The sequence below is a fragment of the Phoca vitulina genome, unplaced genomic scaffold (assembly GCF_004348235.1).
Source record: "Phoca vitulina isolate PV1807 unplaced genomic scaffold, GSC_HSeal_1.0 scaffold32, whole genome shotgun sequence".
Taxonomy (NCBI): Eukaryota; Metazoa; Chordata; class Mammalia; order Carnivora; family Phocidae; genus Phoca; species Phoca vitulina.
This window is the reverse complement of record NW_022589735.1, coordinates 9,493,545-9,510,886: the sequence shown is the minus strand read 5'-3', so window position 1 is coordinate 9,510,886 and position 17,342 is coordinate 9,493,545. Positions and strand designations below refer to the sequence as shown.

At 36.9% G+C, this 17,342-nt stretch overlaps 1 protein-coding gene across 3 annotated transcripts in view; it reads left to right on the top strand.

Annotated features, from left to right (window-relative positions):
• The window catches only part of CHSY3 (chondroitin sulfate synthase 3), a 300,254-nt gene extending 283,128 nt beyond the window's left edge, over nucleotides 1-17,126 (top strand). The window contains exons 3-4 of one of the 3 annotated variants that reach the window (XR_004301904.1): nucleotides 12,129-14,795; nucleotides 15,662-17,126. Coding sequence is in view for 1 of the 3 variants with exons in the window: in XM_032425089.1 (XP_032280980.1) it covers nucleotides 12,129-13,691 (1,563 nt within the window). In the remaining 2 variants the exon portion in view is untranslated. Of the gene's footprint in view, nucleotides 1-12,128 lie in introns of all 3 variants that reach the window. The other 2 variants (XR_004301903.1, XM_032425089.1) reach the window with 2 other exon arrangements.
• The last annotated feature ends 216 nt before the right edge of the window (nucleotides 17,127-17,342 follow it).

Genomic DNA, 17,342 nt, shown 5'->3' with positions numbered 1-17,342 from the left:
AAACTTTAAAAATATCTGTACAGGGGAAGTGAATTGTTTTAAGTTTCAACAGTCGTCCACCATTATCTTAACTATATATATATGGTCCCTGCCTCAGTGTGGAGACATCAGGCTAAGTCAGTCAAATTGATGAGCAGTCAAGTTCAATTATCACTAGTTTAGTTTTGTGTTTTTGATTGTAGTATTATTTTATTGATAACAGGGTAATTTAATTAAGATATATGGATTTATTTAAACTAACAAATGATTGGCGTACCTGGCTGGCTCAGTCGGTAAAGCAAGTGACTCTTGGTCTTGGGGTCATGAGTTCAAGCCCCACGTTATGCATGGAGTTTACTTAAGAAAAATGAATAAAATTAAAAAAAAATAATAATAAACTAAGAAATGGTTACTGCCATGATACCGTTATAAACTGACATCTCATTACCTTAGTGATTTCTTTCTGGATTTAAATCTCTTTGATATTTGCCTTAGAAAGCATGTGTTCAGAATTTCCCTGCTGGGGAATCTATATCCCGTGGTTATTTTCTGTGTTGTCTGACATATTTTTAAACTGTAGAAAATATATACTGTTGAGAAAACTTCACCACATATAAGAGTTAGTATCTGGAAGCTATTTTCTGTGTTGTCTGACAGGTTTTTTTTTAAACTAAAATAGCTAACAAAATGAAATGTAACAGGAAGAGAAGTTTTAATGGTACAGACTGTCCATAGGATTTCAGTGAAGATTCAACTAGCTAATTAAACAGAGGCAAAGCATACAGAGCATTAGTACAAGCTGAAATTAAAAAGGTACGAACTTATCAGATCACTTATGACAGGATTCTTTAGGTTGCAGGTTAAGCTGCACAACGAACCTACCTGAAACAGAAGAGGAATTACTGTCCTTGGAAACTGGGAAATCTGAGAGTGATCTGGCCCTAGGTACAGCCCGGTGCCGTGTTCATTGCTATCAGCAGCATTCAGTGTTTCTTATATCACTTCTCTGCCCTTGTGTGGGTGTCAAGGTCTGCTTTTCTTTCTGTGGAATTAGAATTTGCAAAATGTTTAGCTATGGCCAAAGGGAATATTGTTTGCTATCAGGAGAGAGATCTTGCCCATGAATGAAGCTAATCCGGAGTAAACCATTTATAACAAAGTATATTAATTGGCCACACTGTGACTTGTATTCCTCTTTAGGAAAGGTGAGGATCATGTGAAATAAAAGGAAAAGGAAAAATTTTTTTTACCATTTTAATCATGTTTAAGTATACAATTCAATAGGGTCAACTATATTCACATTGTTTTACATCAAATCTCGAGAACTTTTCTTCTTGCAAAACTGAAACTCTATACCCATTAAACAACTCTCCATTCCCCATTCCCCCAGCCCCTGGAAACTACCATTCTGCTTTCTGTTTCTATGAGTGTGACTACTTTAGGTACTTCATGTAAGTGGACTCATACACAATTTGTCTTTTTGTGACTAGCTTATTTCATTTAGTATTATGTCCTCAAGGTTCATCAATGTTGTAGCATGTGACAGGATTTCAAAAGGAAAAGACATTTTAAGGTTTTTTAAGTTACTTTAAAAGGCTATCCAAGAACAGATACTCTCAGGCAACTGAAATTCATGAAATAAACATAAAGAAAATCTATGAGACTGAGAATAGCTGGAAAATGCACTGCTCACTTAACATTTTTTTTTAAAATTCAAATTCATTTAGAACATTGGGATTACCAAGAAAAAAAACGCAACATCACATCTGCATCCTTTGGACTACAAGTTTTCAATACTTGCTGCTTTTAGTATCCTAAAAGTGGCTCAGTCAGTTAAGCATCTGCCTTTGGCTCACGTCATGATCCCGGGTCCTGGGATCCAACCCCATGTCCAGCTCCTTGCTCAGCAGGGAGCCTGCTTCTCCCTCTCCCTCTGCCTGCCACTCCCCCTGCTTGTGCTCTCTCTCTCTCTCTTTCTCGTTCTCCCTCTCTGTCAAATAAATAAATCTTTTTTTTTTTTTTAAGTATTCTTTGGGGGTGATTTCTTAAAAAAAAAAGACATTTTATTTAAAATTTTTTGCACATCATTTTTTTAAAGATTTGTTTATTTATTCTAGGGACAGAGAGAGTCTCAAGCAGATTCTGCGCTGAGCGCAGAGCCTGTTGATGGGCTCGATCCCACAACCCCAAGATCACGACCTGAGCCCAGACTGAAAGTCAGACATTCAACTGACTGCACCACCCAAGCACCCCTGCATGTGATTTTTAATTAAACCTTTTATTTTGAGACAATTATTGATTTGTGTACTTCTGTAAAAAATAAAAAGTATTGCAAAGAAATTCCATGTACCTCTTAACCAGTTTCCCCCAGGGGCAAAATCTTGAAAAAGTGTAGTTAAACATCACAACCAGGACATTGACTTCGATATATTCCACTTATCTTATTCCAATTACCCCAGTTTTCCTTGTATTTATTTTTGTGTGTGGGTAGGTACATACACATGTATTTAGTTCCATATAATTTTATCGCATGTTGGACATAGAATTTTTAGAGTTTATAGATTAGATGTGGTTATTTCCAAGGTGCTATTATTGTTATAAGTCTTAGTAGCATTAAGAGTATTATTTTATGGTCTTAATTTTATGTGACAAACATATATAGATGATATGAGGAAGGGCATAGCATATCACACTTAAACTAGATCTTTGCATTCAACAACTTATTCAAGCTGTATCCTTTAATATTTTTCTCATTCACTCTATGATTATAAAATGATAGATGAATCTTTTTTCCCAAGCTCATTTCTTCTCTTTAATATTTAGAAGTGGGTACAGTTTTTTTTTTTAAGACTTTATGTTTAAGTAATCCCTACACCCAGAGTGGGGCTCCAACTCACAACCCTGAGACAAGTCACATGCTCCTCCAACCGATCCAGCCAGGCGCCCCGGGTACAGAGAAGTGAGAAATACTTTAAGAATTTTACTATTAATATGTGAAGATAATAATTGAGGGAAAATAATAGTGTTAATTTGAAAATTCACTATTTTGCATATACCTTCATATTTACTGTTTTTATAGAATAAAAGAAAGATCATTAGGCATTTGCTTTAAGGATAATAAGACTCCCCATTTAGTTACATAGTATTGCATAACTAAATCATAGAGAATAAAATGAGTTTAAATATTTGCAAAGCAAATTACCCTACCCTTAGGTGCACATTTGCCATTATATTTTACACGACTTAAATGATTTATTATTTCTTGTTCACATTCATAAATTATTCTAATTTGCAGAGTCTGTACTTCCTAGAACAGGAATGTCTTTTTTCTATAAATCCTCCTTAATCTCATTTGTAGGAAGAGATTCAAAGAGAGTTTTCTAAGTTAGAAGATCCTTTCTTTTAACAATAAATAGAGTGGCTTAAGGAGAACAAAAGAACTTGTACTAAATTGAAATAGCTTCTTTAGACAAATAAAGTAAGGAATTTTCTCCTTAATAGAGAAAAATTAATGCAACCATTTTCTTAATAGAGAACATGAAAAATGTTCATGAACAGGTTTTCAATAATGGCATGGCCTCTAATTTCTCCTTTGTTTCAACAGAGACGTCTTGAAGACAATTCAGCTTTTTAGTTTTTAGATGATAATCTGAGGTCAAATGATGGCTACACTGAGCATATTTGAATTATTTTTTAAGGAAAACTTAAGACCATCCTCAATTGCTCACTTATTCAATACTAATAATAGTAAAAACAAATGAGTACAATAATAATAATACCTATTATTATGACCCTTATTGATAAACAGCAGTTACTATACACCAGGTACTCTTCTAAGTAATTTTTCTAATCCTTTGTAACTCTTTATTTCTATTCCATTTTTTAAAAAAATATTCATTTGAGAGAAGGAGAGAGAGAGAGGAGGGGGAGAGAGCAAGCTGGGGGAGGGACAGAGGGAGAGAGAGAATCTCAGACAGGCTCCCCACTGAGGACAGAGCCCCACACAGGGCTCAATCCCATGACCCTGAGATCATGACCTAAGCTAAAATCAAGAGTTGGACACTTAACTGACTGAGCCACCAAGGCGCCTCTCTATTCCACTTTTTTAAGCTTTCCTTTCTTTTTTTTTTTTGAGATTTTTTTTTTTTTTTTTAAGTAATCTCTACACCCATCATGGAGCTCGAACTCAAAACCCTGAGATCAAGAGTTGCACACCCCACCGACTAAACCAGCCAGGTGTCCCTAAGCTTTCCTACTTCCCATCTTTTCTATCCCTTACTGAGCTTTCCATGATGTCTCTTCTTTTCCTTTCCTTCTGATTTTGTTTTCATGTCTGTGATAGTTTATTTGTTATGCTTTCTTTATTTTTTAGTTCTGTGAACTGACATTTCATCTCCCCATCACATCTTTGAGATATTTTATTTCTACTTTGTTGTCTTCAAAGATAGAGGAAAGTGCTTCTTATGTTTTTGAAACACTTGCTTAAATGTTGCCCTCAGTTCCATGTCTTCTGTTTTTTGGTGGGGTTGGAGGGGGAGGGCAGAGGCTAGTTTTTCATGTGGTCTCTTTTTCTTATAGAAACTTCGTGTTAATGTGTACTGTGTTCCTTTTTTTAGAAAACATACTTATTCCTGGCTGGAAAAATTACTTTTCCCTGGACAAGCTCTTCACCACAGATTTATTTTAGCAGAGATGTTTGTCACAGTTCTAGGCTTGCTGATTTCAACAAAGAAAAGGCTTTGGTCCTCTCTGCTGCCTCACGTTAAACCTGCCTTATGAAAACAAAGCTTAGCTACTTAATTCTTTGAGTTCTGTATCTCTGCCTCTTCTTCTCTGAAACAGAACATTTCCATCAGAGTTTATTTGCCCCCACCCCGAGGTCACCTCAGCTCCTACACCCATAGTTGTCTACGCAGAATAGGTTTTATACCCTACGTTGTCAGGTTGTGTGTTCTTCCTGGTTATTTCTGAGATCTTCTGTCCTTTGGGCCCTTCTGCCCCTGACATTGCTCTGCTTGGCCTTTTGTCCCCACTTGTTTCCAGATGACCCACCTCAACCTTATCAGCTTTTGGAAAATATACACATATTTCGGTGACTATGTATTATTCCGGTCTTTTCGTTTTTAAAGATGGAGTTTGCTGTATATTATTTTTAGCATTCCCTGTGTCTTTTAAAAATTGCCTTTTTTAAAGGTATAATTTACATTCTACAAAAGTCTCCCCTGTAAATGTACAGTTTAGTAATATTTAGTAGATTTATACAGTTGTACAACAATTAACAAATCTAGTTTTCAGAACTTTGCATTGCCCCAAAAGTTACTTTGTGCCTGTTTGCAGTCAACCCCTTACTGTTTCTTTGAAGATTTCATTGCTGAAATGGAAGTCCTTTATTGACATAACTGTGATCATTCCAGAAGTTATCTGTGTTTTGCTTTCATTACTAATAAATCTAAGGGAGAAATGGAAGTTTAATATAGTAGAAGACTAATAACAATGTACCACTATTTCTTGGCATCTGTTCTGCTCTCTGCTTTTTATAATAGATTTTTCTGTAGCCTCTCAGGTAATTTTCTTACCAGGGAGTGAGATTTGGGTGGAAACAGTTGAAGCACTAGGGTCTGTCAGGACACACTGATGTTAATTGCTGCCATGATTTTGTTGGTGTGAAATGATTTTCCCCTTCCAGTGTAAATCTCTGGAAGGAGCATGAAATCAATTGAAAGTTCTGTAAAGAAGAAGTCCACCTATATTAGAGGTCCTGAATTATTTCAAACAAGCTCATATAATTTTAAAAGTAAATTTTACACTTTTTTTTAAAAACAATTTTGCTACATTCAAAATTTAGTGTGACAAGTCACAAAAACCGGCTACTTGTTCTAGCTATAGTTGTGATGTCTTATATCTCACTTGTCCCTTGGTTAAATCACTTAATAATTTATCTTTCTTAGAGTAAAATGTTGAGCTCTCTTGTTAGGAGAAGATGCCTCAATGGCATGTTTGATACATTAAAGCACTTGAGTGTGTGTAGCCAATTGTAACTGTTTCCAAGCATTTCCAGAGATAAGCAAAGATGAAGCAAGCCAAGGAAAGGGTGCCATCCTCCTTCTCTGAAAACTAGCTAACAAGAACAGCCTCCTGAGGAGATTGGCAAATCCTCGAACTGTTACTTATACACAGTTATCATTTACTGAGTGTTTTCTATGTGCCAGACACAATGTTTAGCATTGTATATATATTTTTCTTATAGAGCAACATTTTAATATACATTGTGGTAGTTGACACCTTTCCTTTTATAGATAAGGAGACTGAGACTTAGACAGATTGGCTAGGAAATGGCTTAGAAATGGTGGAACCAGTACTCAAATCCAGATCTGGCTGACTTCATAGCCAGGCTCTTAAACATTCTCACATTTATGCTGTATAGCTTGGACCTCCCTATGTTTAAAAATAGGAAATTTGGATATGTTCTATGCTTCTTCATGGAAAACATGATAAATTCAAGACGTTTTCATCATTACTGTACTTCCTAGAATGTGTATGAATACACTGTTTTCAAGGATTGCCCCATCACTGTCTTTGTCTATTTGTAATATTAAATTTATCAAATTATGCAGTATTAATCACTTTAATAGCACTAAAAGAGAGTTTCCTCTGAGCATTGTTTCTAGCATTGCCCCCCTTTTTCTTAGTCCTGTAAAGCATGCCTAAAGAAAGAATAGTTTTGGGGAGCTCAGTCAGTGAAGCATCTACCTTCGACTCAGGTCATGATCTGACCAGGGTCCTGGAATTGAGCTCCATGTCGTCGGGCTCCCAGCTCAGTGGGGAGCCTGCTTCTCCTCCTCCCCCCTGCTTGTGCTTTCTCTCTCTCTCTCAAATAAATAAAATCTTAAAAAAAAAAAGAATAGTTTCATATAGCCAATACCTTTTACAGGTGGTATAATTAATAGTTCATATGTGATCAGAAATCTATTTTTTTTACCTTCTTGCATAAAAAGAAATAAAAATCTGTGGAAAATTATATAATGTAAAATACTGAACGCAATTTCAGTAATAAATGATAATACCACAAAAAGGGAGATATAACGGCCTACTGCAAATTATGAATTTAATTTGATTTATCATTAAACAGAATTTTAAATAAAAGTCAGCATGTGTTTTGAGAAAAAAAATATTGGATGCAGTTGAACTTCTGTTTTGAATCAAGTCCAAAATCCTCTTCTAAATATCTGTTGTTATATTCTTCTGATAGTGATTTGAAAATCTGAGTATCTCAGATGAAATACCGGAGATAAAGAATCTGCAGTAGTACTGGTCTTACTCCTTTTAGGTCACCTTCTCTAGTTAAACTTCTGTGATTTATCTCCTTCCCCGCCCCCCCCTCCGTCTCTCTCTTCCCCCCCCACCTCTCCATCCACATGTCCACACTTGTTTATGTACATACATATCAGAAAAACCTACCTAACTCTACATACATATTTATCACAATTTCAAAACCAAATCTTAATAATTGGAGTATAATAAACAAACATATCTTAAGTAACAGCTCGATGAATGTTAACAAATCAAATACATGCATGTCACCATGACCTACATCAACAAATAGAATATTAACAGCACTCTAGAGCTCTCCACCCACTTATTTGAATTTTTATTACTATTCTAACAGCTAATAGCATAGGTTAGCTTTACCTGTTTCTGAACTCCATGTAAATAGAATCAAACAAAATGTATTCTTTTGTATACGTCTTGTTTCATTGTGAGATTTCTCCACATTGTTGTAATATTTCATTTATTTTAACTGATGTATTGTCATTATATGAATATAGGACATTTATTTATCTATGCTACTCTTGATACAAATTTGGGTTGCCTTCAGTTGGGTGTATTTTGAATAATGCTGCGATGAAAACTCTTATATATATTTTTAGGTATATGTATGAATATATTTATATTGGGTATATATCTAAGAGTAGAAAATACTGAGTTATAGGGAATGTATATGTTCATTTTAGTCAATAAATTTTCCTCAGTGGTTGAACCAAGTTCCATCCTCATCACCCATGTGTGAGAGTTCCAAATTCTGGCAATGTATTATCAGTCTGTTTAGTTTTAGCATTCTTGCAGGTCTGTAATGTTATCACATTATGACTTTAAATTGCATCACCCTGATGAGGAATGACCTACAGAATGTTTTTGTTTGTTTATTGGGCATTTGCATATTCTCTTTTGCAATGTCCCCATTCAGGTTTTTTTGTTTTGTTTTGTTTTGTTTCCCCCATTTTCAGCTGGTTTGTCCTTCTTCCTCACTAATTTGTCTAGGTTCATTACATATTCTCGGTATTAGTCCTTTTTGGTAATATCTGATAAAAATATCTTCTCCCACTCTGTAGTTTATCTTTTATAATCTTTTAATGTTGTTTTTGAGGAACAGTTATTAATTTTAATGTAGTCCAATTCATTAATCTGATTTTATGGTTGGTATCTTGTGTCATATTTAAGAATTCTGTACCTAACCAAAAGTCATGCAGATATTTTTTATGTTAACTTTTAGAAAGCTTATTTTATTTTTGTACCTTTTATATTTATATCAACAATCCATCTGGGATAGATTTGGCAGGGGGAATGTAGGGGGTCAGTTTTTACTTTTTTCCACATGAATACCAACTGACCTTGCATTATTGATGGGAAAGATCCACCCTTTCTCCACTCCCCAGTGTCTTATTTGTCATAAATCGAGTGATGTCATAAGTCATGTGTAGGTTTATTTGTGGATTATTTTGGTCCTTTGTTTTATTTGTTTATCCTTGTATCAATATTATACTATCTAAATTTCTATAACTTTTTAAATCTGTGGTGTATCTTTTTTTAACATTGTCTTGAATATCCTTGACTTTTCATTTCTATATAAATTTTAGAATCAGCCTGTTAATATCAAAAGCAACATATTCTTTTTAATAAAGAGTGGGATTTGTATTGAATTGCATTCGAACCTATACATCAAATTGAGAAGAATTTTTTTTACAGTATATTTTAAACAAACATTTGCAAATATAATCTAGCCATATATAAAGAGGACATAATATCAGGATCATGATGGGTTTAGTCAGGGAATACAATGATTGTTTAATATTGGAAATACATTAGTAATTCACCATAACGGGGAAAAAAAAAAGTATCACATAACCTTCTCAATGGATGCAGGAAAAAAACCCTTTGATTAACTTGAAATGTCATTCATGATAAAACTCTTAGCAAATTAGAAATAAAAAGGAACTTAGTGTCCTAAAGAAAGATATTGATGACTTCTTCACTGAGTCTGGGGTTGGAACAAGGTTGTGCTATACCACATTTTCCTGAAGATCCTGGCCCAAAACAAGGAAACCTAACTCAGACTTGTTACTTCCCAGCTGGCTTCTGTAGAGTGGGTGTTCCAAAGACAAGAAGTGGAAGCTGCCAATCTGGAAACTGGCACAGTGTCATTTCTAGTGTGGTCTCTTAGTTAAAGTAGTGACAGAATCACTCAGATTCAAGAGAAAGGGGCATATGAGCGAAATAAGTCAATCAGAGAAAGACATGTATCATATGACCTCACTGATATGAGGAATGCTTAATCTCAGGAAACAAACTGAGGGTTGCTGGAGTGGTGGGGGGTGGGAGGGATGGGGTGGCTGGGTGATAGACATTGGGGAGGGTATGTGCTATGGTGAGCTCTGTGAATTGTGTAAGACTGTTGAATCACAGACCTGTACCTCTGAAACAAACAATACATGATATGTTTAAAAAAAAAAAAAAAGAAGAAGAAGAAGAAGATAGCAGGAGGGGAAGAATGAAAGGGGGGAAATCGGAGGGGGAGACGAACCATGAGAGACTGTGGACTCTGAAAAACAAACTGAGGGTTCTAGAGGGGAGAGGGGTGGGAGAATGGGTTAGCCTGGTGATGGGTATAAAAGAGGGCACACTCTGCATGGAGCACTGTGTGTTATACTCAAACAATGAATCATGGAACACTACATCAAAAACTAACGATATAATGTATGGTGGTTAACATAACATAATAATTTAAAAAAAAGAGAAAGGGGCACAGACCCCATCTCTCGATGGGAGGAGTGGCAGAGAATTTATCACCACTATTCTGCCATAAGTTCTTACATGTTAGAAACTAGTTATTTTTTACAGTAAAAAGTGAGCTCTGGCTTGGTTGGGATAAACCTAGGCTGTAGCTTCATTGAATATAAAATAATTAGTCATTGATTTTCTTCCTTGGGGTGTTCCTTGGCTGTATTCTACTGTTTTTCAGCATTGTTGCTGCTATGGAAAATGTGACAAGATTCATTCTTTTCCTACTTGCAGCCAGATTGGGTTTTGTTTATTTATTTTGCTCTTTTTTCTCTTGGCCACATTGCACATAGATATATATCTGCCTTTATTATAAGGGAAATATGGCCCTCAGATATATTTTACATATGTAATCTTACCTTCTTTAATATATGTCCATGTGTATTGAATATATATTCAAGCTTTTGAATGCATATAAATATATATATTTATATATGTGTATGTGTGTGTGTGTATATATATATATATACACACACACACAAAGATTTGTATTTGCAAACTTTTTTTAAAGATTTGTTTATTTTGAGAGAGAGAGAGCGCGCGCAGGGCAGGGGGAGCAGAGGGCGAAGGAGAGAGAGAATCTCAAGCAGACTGCCCACTGAGTGGGGAGCCCAACACAGGGCTTGATCTCACAACATTGAGATCATGACCTGAGCCGAAATCAAGATTCAGATGCTTAACTGAATGAGCCACCCAGGCACCTCTATATCTCCAAACTTTTAACCTCTCTTTTATGTTTCCATTATTTTGCGAAATTTTGTCAAGTCTCTTCCTCCTGTGTTTTCCACAAGTCTATTTCTTGGTTCTTATAATGTAACCATCTTTGGTTTTATTTCTCTTCAAGCTCATGTATCTACTCCTTGAGTTCTTGTTTTATGAAGATTGTATTTTCTTTATTTGATTTGTCATTTTTACTTGCTTTGGATATATATTCTTAAATTTGCAATATTCTTTTCCTCCTTATTCATCAGTATACCTACAGATATCTCATGTTGCTACTGCTGCTGGTAGTTCTCTTTCTCTTCTTCCTCCGCCTCCTTTTTCTTTTCCTTCTCCATTGGTACTTCTCTTGAATAGGTGTGGTGGAGGTTTCTTTACTGACAGAGAAGGAAGAGTCAGCTGGCAATTTGAAGTGTGATCTTATAACTTTACGTTTTTCCTCATTTTGTTTCTACCTAAAGTAGTGAACTTGTTCTAGACTAGTAGTCCAACTTTCTGGCTCATAAGGATGTCAAGCATGTCTAATTTTGGACATGATCCTTTAGATCAGTAGTGTAGATCAGTATAATTTCTGTCACACCTTACGTTAACAAGAACTTACTCTGTAAAGATGTTATGTCAGAATGCTTAATAAAACTTACATCTTCTCCGGGTCTGGTATTGCCATTCCAAGCAACATGGCATGGGATTTACTCCTCAGGGTGAACCCTCTATTTTGGGAAACCCATGCTCTATCCACCCTGCCCCTCCTTCACAATGATCCCTTATGGGGTTTTGGGTATATTCAATTCTTATTTTCATTGATATTTTGGGTCAATTTCAAAAGGAATAGAGAGGCAAAGATTTTTTATTTCAAAATACATAACTGGAGGTTAGTGTGCAGTGTTTGTATATAACAGGAGGTTAATTTGCATTATTTGAGCATATGAATCTGACATTTTGAAACTATTTTCAGGGTTGCCTGGGTGGCTCAGTCGGTTAAGCATCTGCCTTCAGCTCAGGTCACGATCTTGGGGTCCTGGGATCCAGCCCCATGTCAGGCTCTCTGCTCAGCGGGGAGCCTGCTTCTCCCTCTCCCTCTGCCTGATGCTCTGCCTGCTCCTGCTCACTTGCACTCTCTCTCTCTATCAAATAAGAAACAAAATCTTTTTTAAAAAAACAATTTTAATTTTGCTTAAATATAAATTTTACAAGTCAACTTTTGTTAGGAAATACCATATAACTAATTCCTATTAAATAATTTAAATGTTTTCATTTATTGCTTTCTTTCTTTTTAAATTTATTCTAAAATCTTGATTTCTTTCACTTTTCAGATGCAACAACTGTTCCATGAAAATTATGAACATAATCGGAAGGGTTATATCCAAGACCTTCACAATAGCAAAATCCATGCAGCCATAACACTTCACCCCAACAAAAGGCCTGCCTACCAATACAGGCTTCATAATTACATGCTCAGCCGCAAAATTTCTGAACTTCGCTACCGCACCATCCAGCTCCACCGGGAGAGTGCTTTGATGAGCAAGCTCAGTAACAGCGAAGTGAGTAAAGAGGACCAGCAGCTGGGAGTAATGCCTTCTTTCAACCACTTCCAGCCTCGGGAGAGAGATGAAGTGATAGAATGGGAGTTCCTGACGGGGAAACTCCTTTACTCAGCATCTGAGAACCAGCCTCCTCGACAGAACATCAACAGCATCCTGAGAACGGCACTGGATGACACCGTGCTACAGGTGATGGAGATGATCAATGAAAACGCCAAGAGTAGGGGACGGCTCATTGACTTCAAGGAAATTCAGTATGGCTACCGCAGGGTTGATCCCATGCATGGGGTGGAATACATTTTGGATTTACTCCTCTTGTATAAGAGACACAAGGGGAGGAAACTGACTGTGCCAGTGAGACGTCATGCTTATCTTCAGCAGTTGTTCAGCAAGCCTTTCTTCAGAGAAACTGAAGAGCTAGACGTCAACAGCCTTGTGGAGAGTATTAACAGTGACACTCAGTCATTCTCCTTTATATCTAATTCTTTAAAGATACTATCTTCTTTTCAAGGTGCCAAAGAAATGGGAGGGCACAATGAAAAGAAAATACACATTCTTGTTCCTCTCATTGGAAGGTATGACATTTTCTTGAGATTCATGGACAACTTTGAAAAAACTTGTCTTATTCCAAAGCAGAATGTAAAGCTGGTCATCACCCTTTTCAGTAGGGATTCTGGCCAAGATTCCAACAAGCATATTGAGCTGATAAGAGAGTATCAGAACAACTACCCTAAAGCAGAAATTACCTTGATCCCCATGAAGGGAGAGTTCTCCAGAGGTCTCGGTCTTGAAGTGGCTTCTTCCCAGTTTGACAATGATACTTTGCTGCTATTTTGTGATGTTGACTTGATCTTCAGAGGAGACTTTCTCCAACGGTGTAGAGACAATACAATTCAGGGACAACAGGTGTACTACCCCATCATCTTTAGCCAGTATGACCCAAAGGTAACCAATGGGGAAAATCCTCCCACTGATGATGACTTTGTCTTCTCAAAGAAGACTGGATTTTGGAGAGACTATGGATATGGAATTACCTGTATTTATAAAAGTGATCTTCTGGGTGCAGGGGGATTTGATACCTCAATACAAGGCTGGGGACTGGAAGATGTAGATCTCTACAATAAAGTTATTCTATCTGGCTTAAGGCCTTTCAGAAGCCAAGAAGTGGGAGTGGTGCATATTTTCCATGCAGTTCATTGTGACCCTAACTTGGATCCTAAGCAGTATAAGATGTGCTTAGGATCCAAGGCAAGTACTTTTGCCTCAACCATGCAACTGGCTGAACTCTGGTTGGAAAAACATTTGGGTGTCAGGTACAATCGAACTCTCTCCTGACAGTCCAGGCAACACATATTGCCTTTTTAAAGGGGAGTTTACCTCATTGTTGGTTGTTGTTATTTTTATTTTATTATTGTTATTTTTATTATTATAATTATTATTGTTATAATTTTATTTTGTTATCCTGGTCTTAAACTACTCTTGGTTGTCTTCCAAAGGGTGTTTGTTGACCTCAAGCAAGAAGAGTCTGCAGTTCACTGATATTTCAGATTTCTACTGAAGTCAATTATGTATTACTTTTATATATCTTTATTTGAGATTGAGTTAAATCGTGGCAATCAAATGACTTTTGAAACTCATTCATCATGAGAGACAGCTTAGAAGAATGTTCTCTTGAGGCTTAAAGATGCAATATCGACTTTTATTTTGTTTGTTACATTCAATGTGATACAAATATTTACTGGTGAAAGGTACCACAAAAGTGCTTTATGCTTCCTATGGGGAAGGGACTCTGTAACATAAACTTGAGTTTTGTAATTTATACAAGGACTTAAATATATAGACAATAATTTTCTTCATCTTTAGAATTTTTAAAGTAAATGAACACTTACGATTGTATGTTTATTTTTTAAAAAAAGTTTTAAAAATTGAGGAGTTTTGTTCCACAAGCAACCGGTACTGGCTACCCTGGTCTTCTGACAATTATGTACTCCTCACAACTGTCTGCTATAAATGCGAATGAACTTTATTTTCTCAAGGAAATATGATTTAATTAAATATTCATGTACATTTTAGAAGCTTTATGAAACAATGTCCTTCATTTGCTGGCAAGAAGATAAAATATGACAGAACCTGGTTATTTATAATAAAACACAGGTATAACAGTAATCTTTTTCAAAAACCCTGAAGAGGTGGTGTTGTTTCCTTTCAGCCATACCTGATGTATTTCTTAGCGGTCATACTCACCAAAATGTGCTTGCTACATAGACTGGAAAAGTTAATAAGGGATTATGGGCATACTGTTTGTATTATTATGCTTTAAATCCTGGCCTTCACAACTGATTAAAAAATGAATGGTTTCTTTATTCAATAATTTACATTCCAGGAGAAGCATTCTTCCTCAATCTCTTCAGCTTTGTGATCAAACCGAAGTAAGAACAGGTCAGAAACTGCCTTTAATTTGGGTTAATTTGGGTTTTCATAAAATGTAGCAGACTGTACATACTGTTCTGCACTTTGATTTTCTTTTTTGACACAATAGGACTAAAGTTTGCTTCAAAGTTGATTTGAAAGCTGTTGTCGGAAATCGCCACCATTATTTGGAACTGATTGCCAGGAAGCCATACGGCATTTGCCTTAGTGATGGGTTTTATACAGGGTAACAGTCTCTTTTGGTGAGGACATTTGGGGACCCTCAAAAAAAAATACCATTGCTTAATGTTGTGACAAACGTGATGGCACTGTCCTTGACTATAACATATAATCTTAATGTCAGACTCATTAGAAAGGAATTGATGGCACTTTGAGACGTTAAAAATCTTGACAGGGCCAACAATTCAGAATTGATCTCTGCTCTCCTATTTTCTTGGCCTTCGTAAACCTTTGCTTTAATAGCTTATTTTTCCTACATTATGTGGCTTACCTCTTTTAACAGCTTTTTTTTTCCTGAACAGTAAATATATTAACATGCAGTAAAGATAGTCATTTGGGAAGAGCTATTACAAACTAAGAATTATTAATGATTTCATTAATGAAGAAAAGAAATCAAGGGCTGCTCTTTTCTTTAACTTAAGACAGCTGAAAAACAGCCCGAGTCTTGAGGCAACTACCCAGGGATGAAGTGGCATTCTCTGTAATACTCGTGAAATTATACTAATGAAACAAGGAAATGCAGAGAGCTCATCTGAACTTAATTACATACCTGCATACTGTTCTAAAATTAATGTAAGTTCATTTAAGTTGTATTTTGTACAACTTGTACAAATTTGTAATTTTGCATTAAGCTTTCCTATCATTTTTTTTTTCAGGCACTGCAGTATTTCCTGACTGAAACTTTATTGGAATTATACTAGTGAAATTAAGAGTGTTTTCCTGTCTGTGCAATGTCTATTATTTAAAATCCCTGTAAGGTTGAAGGGCAGCACAACATGAATGCAACCTGAAGCATCATAGACGTATCTTCCTGCCATTAGCTTTTTTGGATGCCTGTGGGTGTTCTGTTTAAGTGTCACTCCAGTAATAATTCCATCTTATTGACCATGCTTCTGTCCGCTCACTACCATCCTGTGCATTTTACTTGCATTGTCCTTTTAAATGTAATCCTCACAACAGCTCTCAGAATGTTGATATCCTTTTCTTCATTCAACAGATATGGAAACTGAGGCCATGAACGATGAAGTAACATGTCCTGAGTTCACACTCAGCATGCCGTAGTTGAGATTTCAGTTAACTGTTGTCCAAATCGGGAGCACCTGCCTTTCCACTGTAACCCAAGGCTTCTTTGTTGTTGGGGTGTTGTAGAAGACAATGGGCAAAGGTCTAGCTGACCCCGTGAACATGTATGACCCACCACCGTTCAGCTTACTTCTGCTGTATGCCCGTTCTGGGCCGTGCTAAGTTTGCTGATGTTTTGCTCAGTTAGAGCCTCTTCAGGCTTTTAATCGGTCTTGCATCACTTTGCTAGCTCCTTCTGAGTGGCAGTGTGTTGGGGAAAGGTTTCTTCTATCTGCCTGCTCACAAGTCACCGGACATCTGCCAGCAGAAAATACATGCTCAGCGTTCCTGATGCCAGCAGCAGCCCTTATCTTTGTGGCTTCAGCCAGCTGAGTACAGAAGCTGTCCACAATGAGTACCATCATGCAGTTGCTTGACTATTTATGTCATTTGACGCATGCAGACTTGGCATAAAGCAGCTTTGTCAGAGCTATTTCTGAATCTAAGAGTTGAACCCATTGTGCCTAGTGATAGATGGGCAACTGTAGGAATAAAATACCCAAGTGTGTGGACTGCTGGTCCAACCAAGAGAATAAATGCTCACTGGAAAGGTAAACTATAAAGTCCCACTCTTTTTAACATAAGAAATCTGCAGCCCATCTCCAGTCAGCAGTCCCGTTTCTGGGGTGCTCTGGTTTCACATGGTTCCCTTTTCAGATTAGGCCTGGGAACTTCCTTCTTCCAGGAGGGGGATGCAGAAGATGAGGATCCTTTCTAATGGCTTGGATAGCCCAGATGAGAGGCTTGTCTTGCCTCCAGGCATGGGGAGCTCTCACCTAGGACTGCCTTGTCCTGGAGGGGGGATGGCCTAAGCTAGACTTGGACCTAGAAAGAGACTGGTGTCTTCCCTCTCTCCACCCAACAGAAACTATTTTTAAGCAGGTAAAATATACCAAGATGAGCCTCAAAGAGCCAGTAAAATAGCTGTAGCGCTCTCTTGGCCATGGTGAGATTTATTTATTTATTTTTTTTAAAGATTTTATTTATTTATTTGACAGGGACAGACACAGTGAGAGAGGGAACACAGCAGTGGGAGTGAGAGAGGGAGAAGCAGGCTTCCTGTGGAGCATGGAGCCCGATGTGGGGCTCGATCCCAGGACTCTGGGATCATGACCTGAGCTGAAGGCAGACGCTTAACGACTGAGCCACCCAGGCGCCCCATGGTGAGATTTATATAGGAGAAGGAAGGCATCCACATGCTTGAATTCTGTGGCT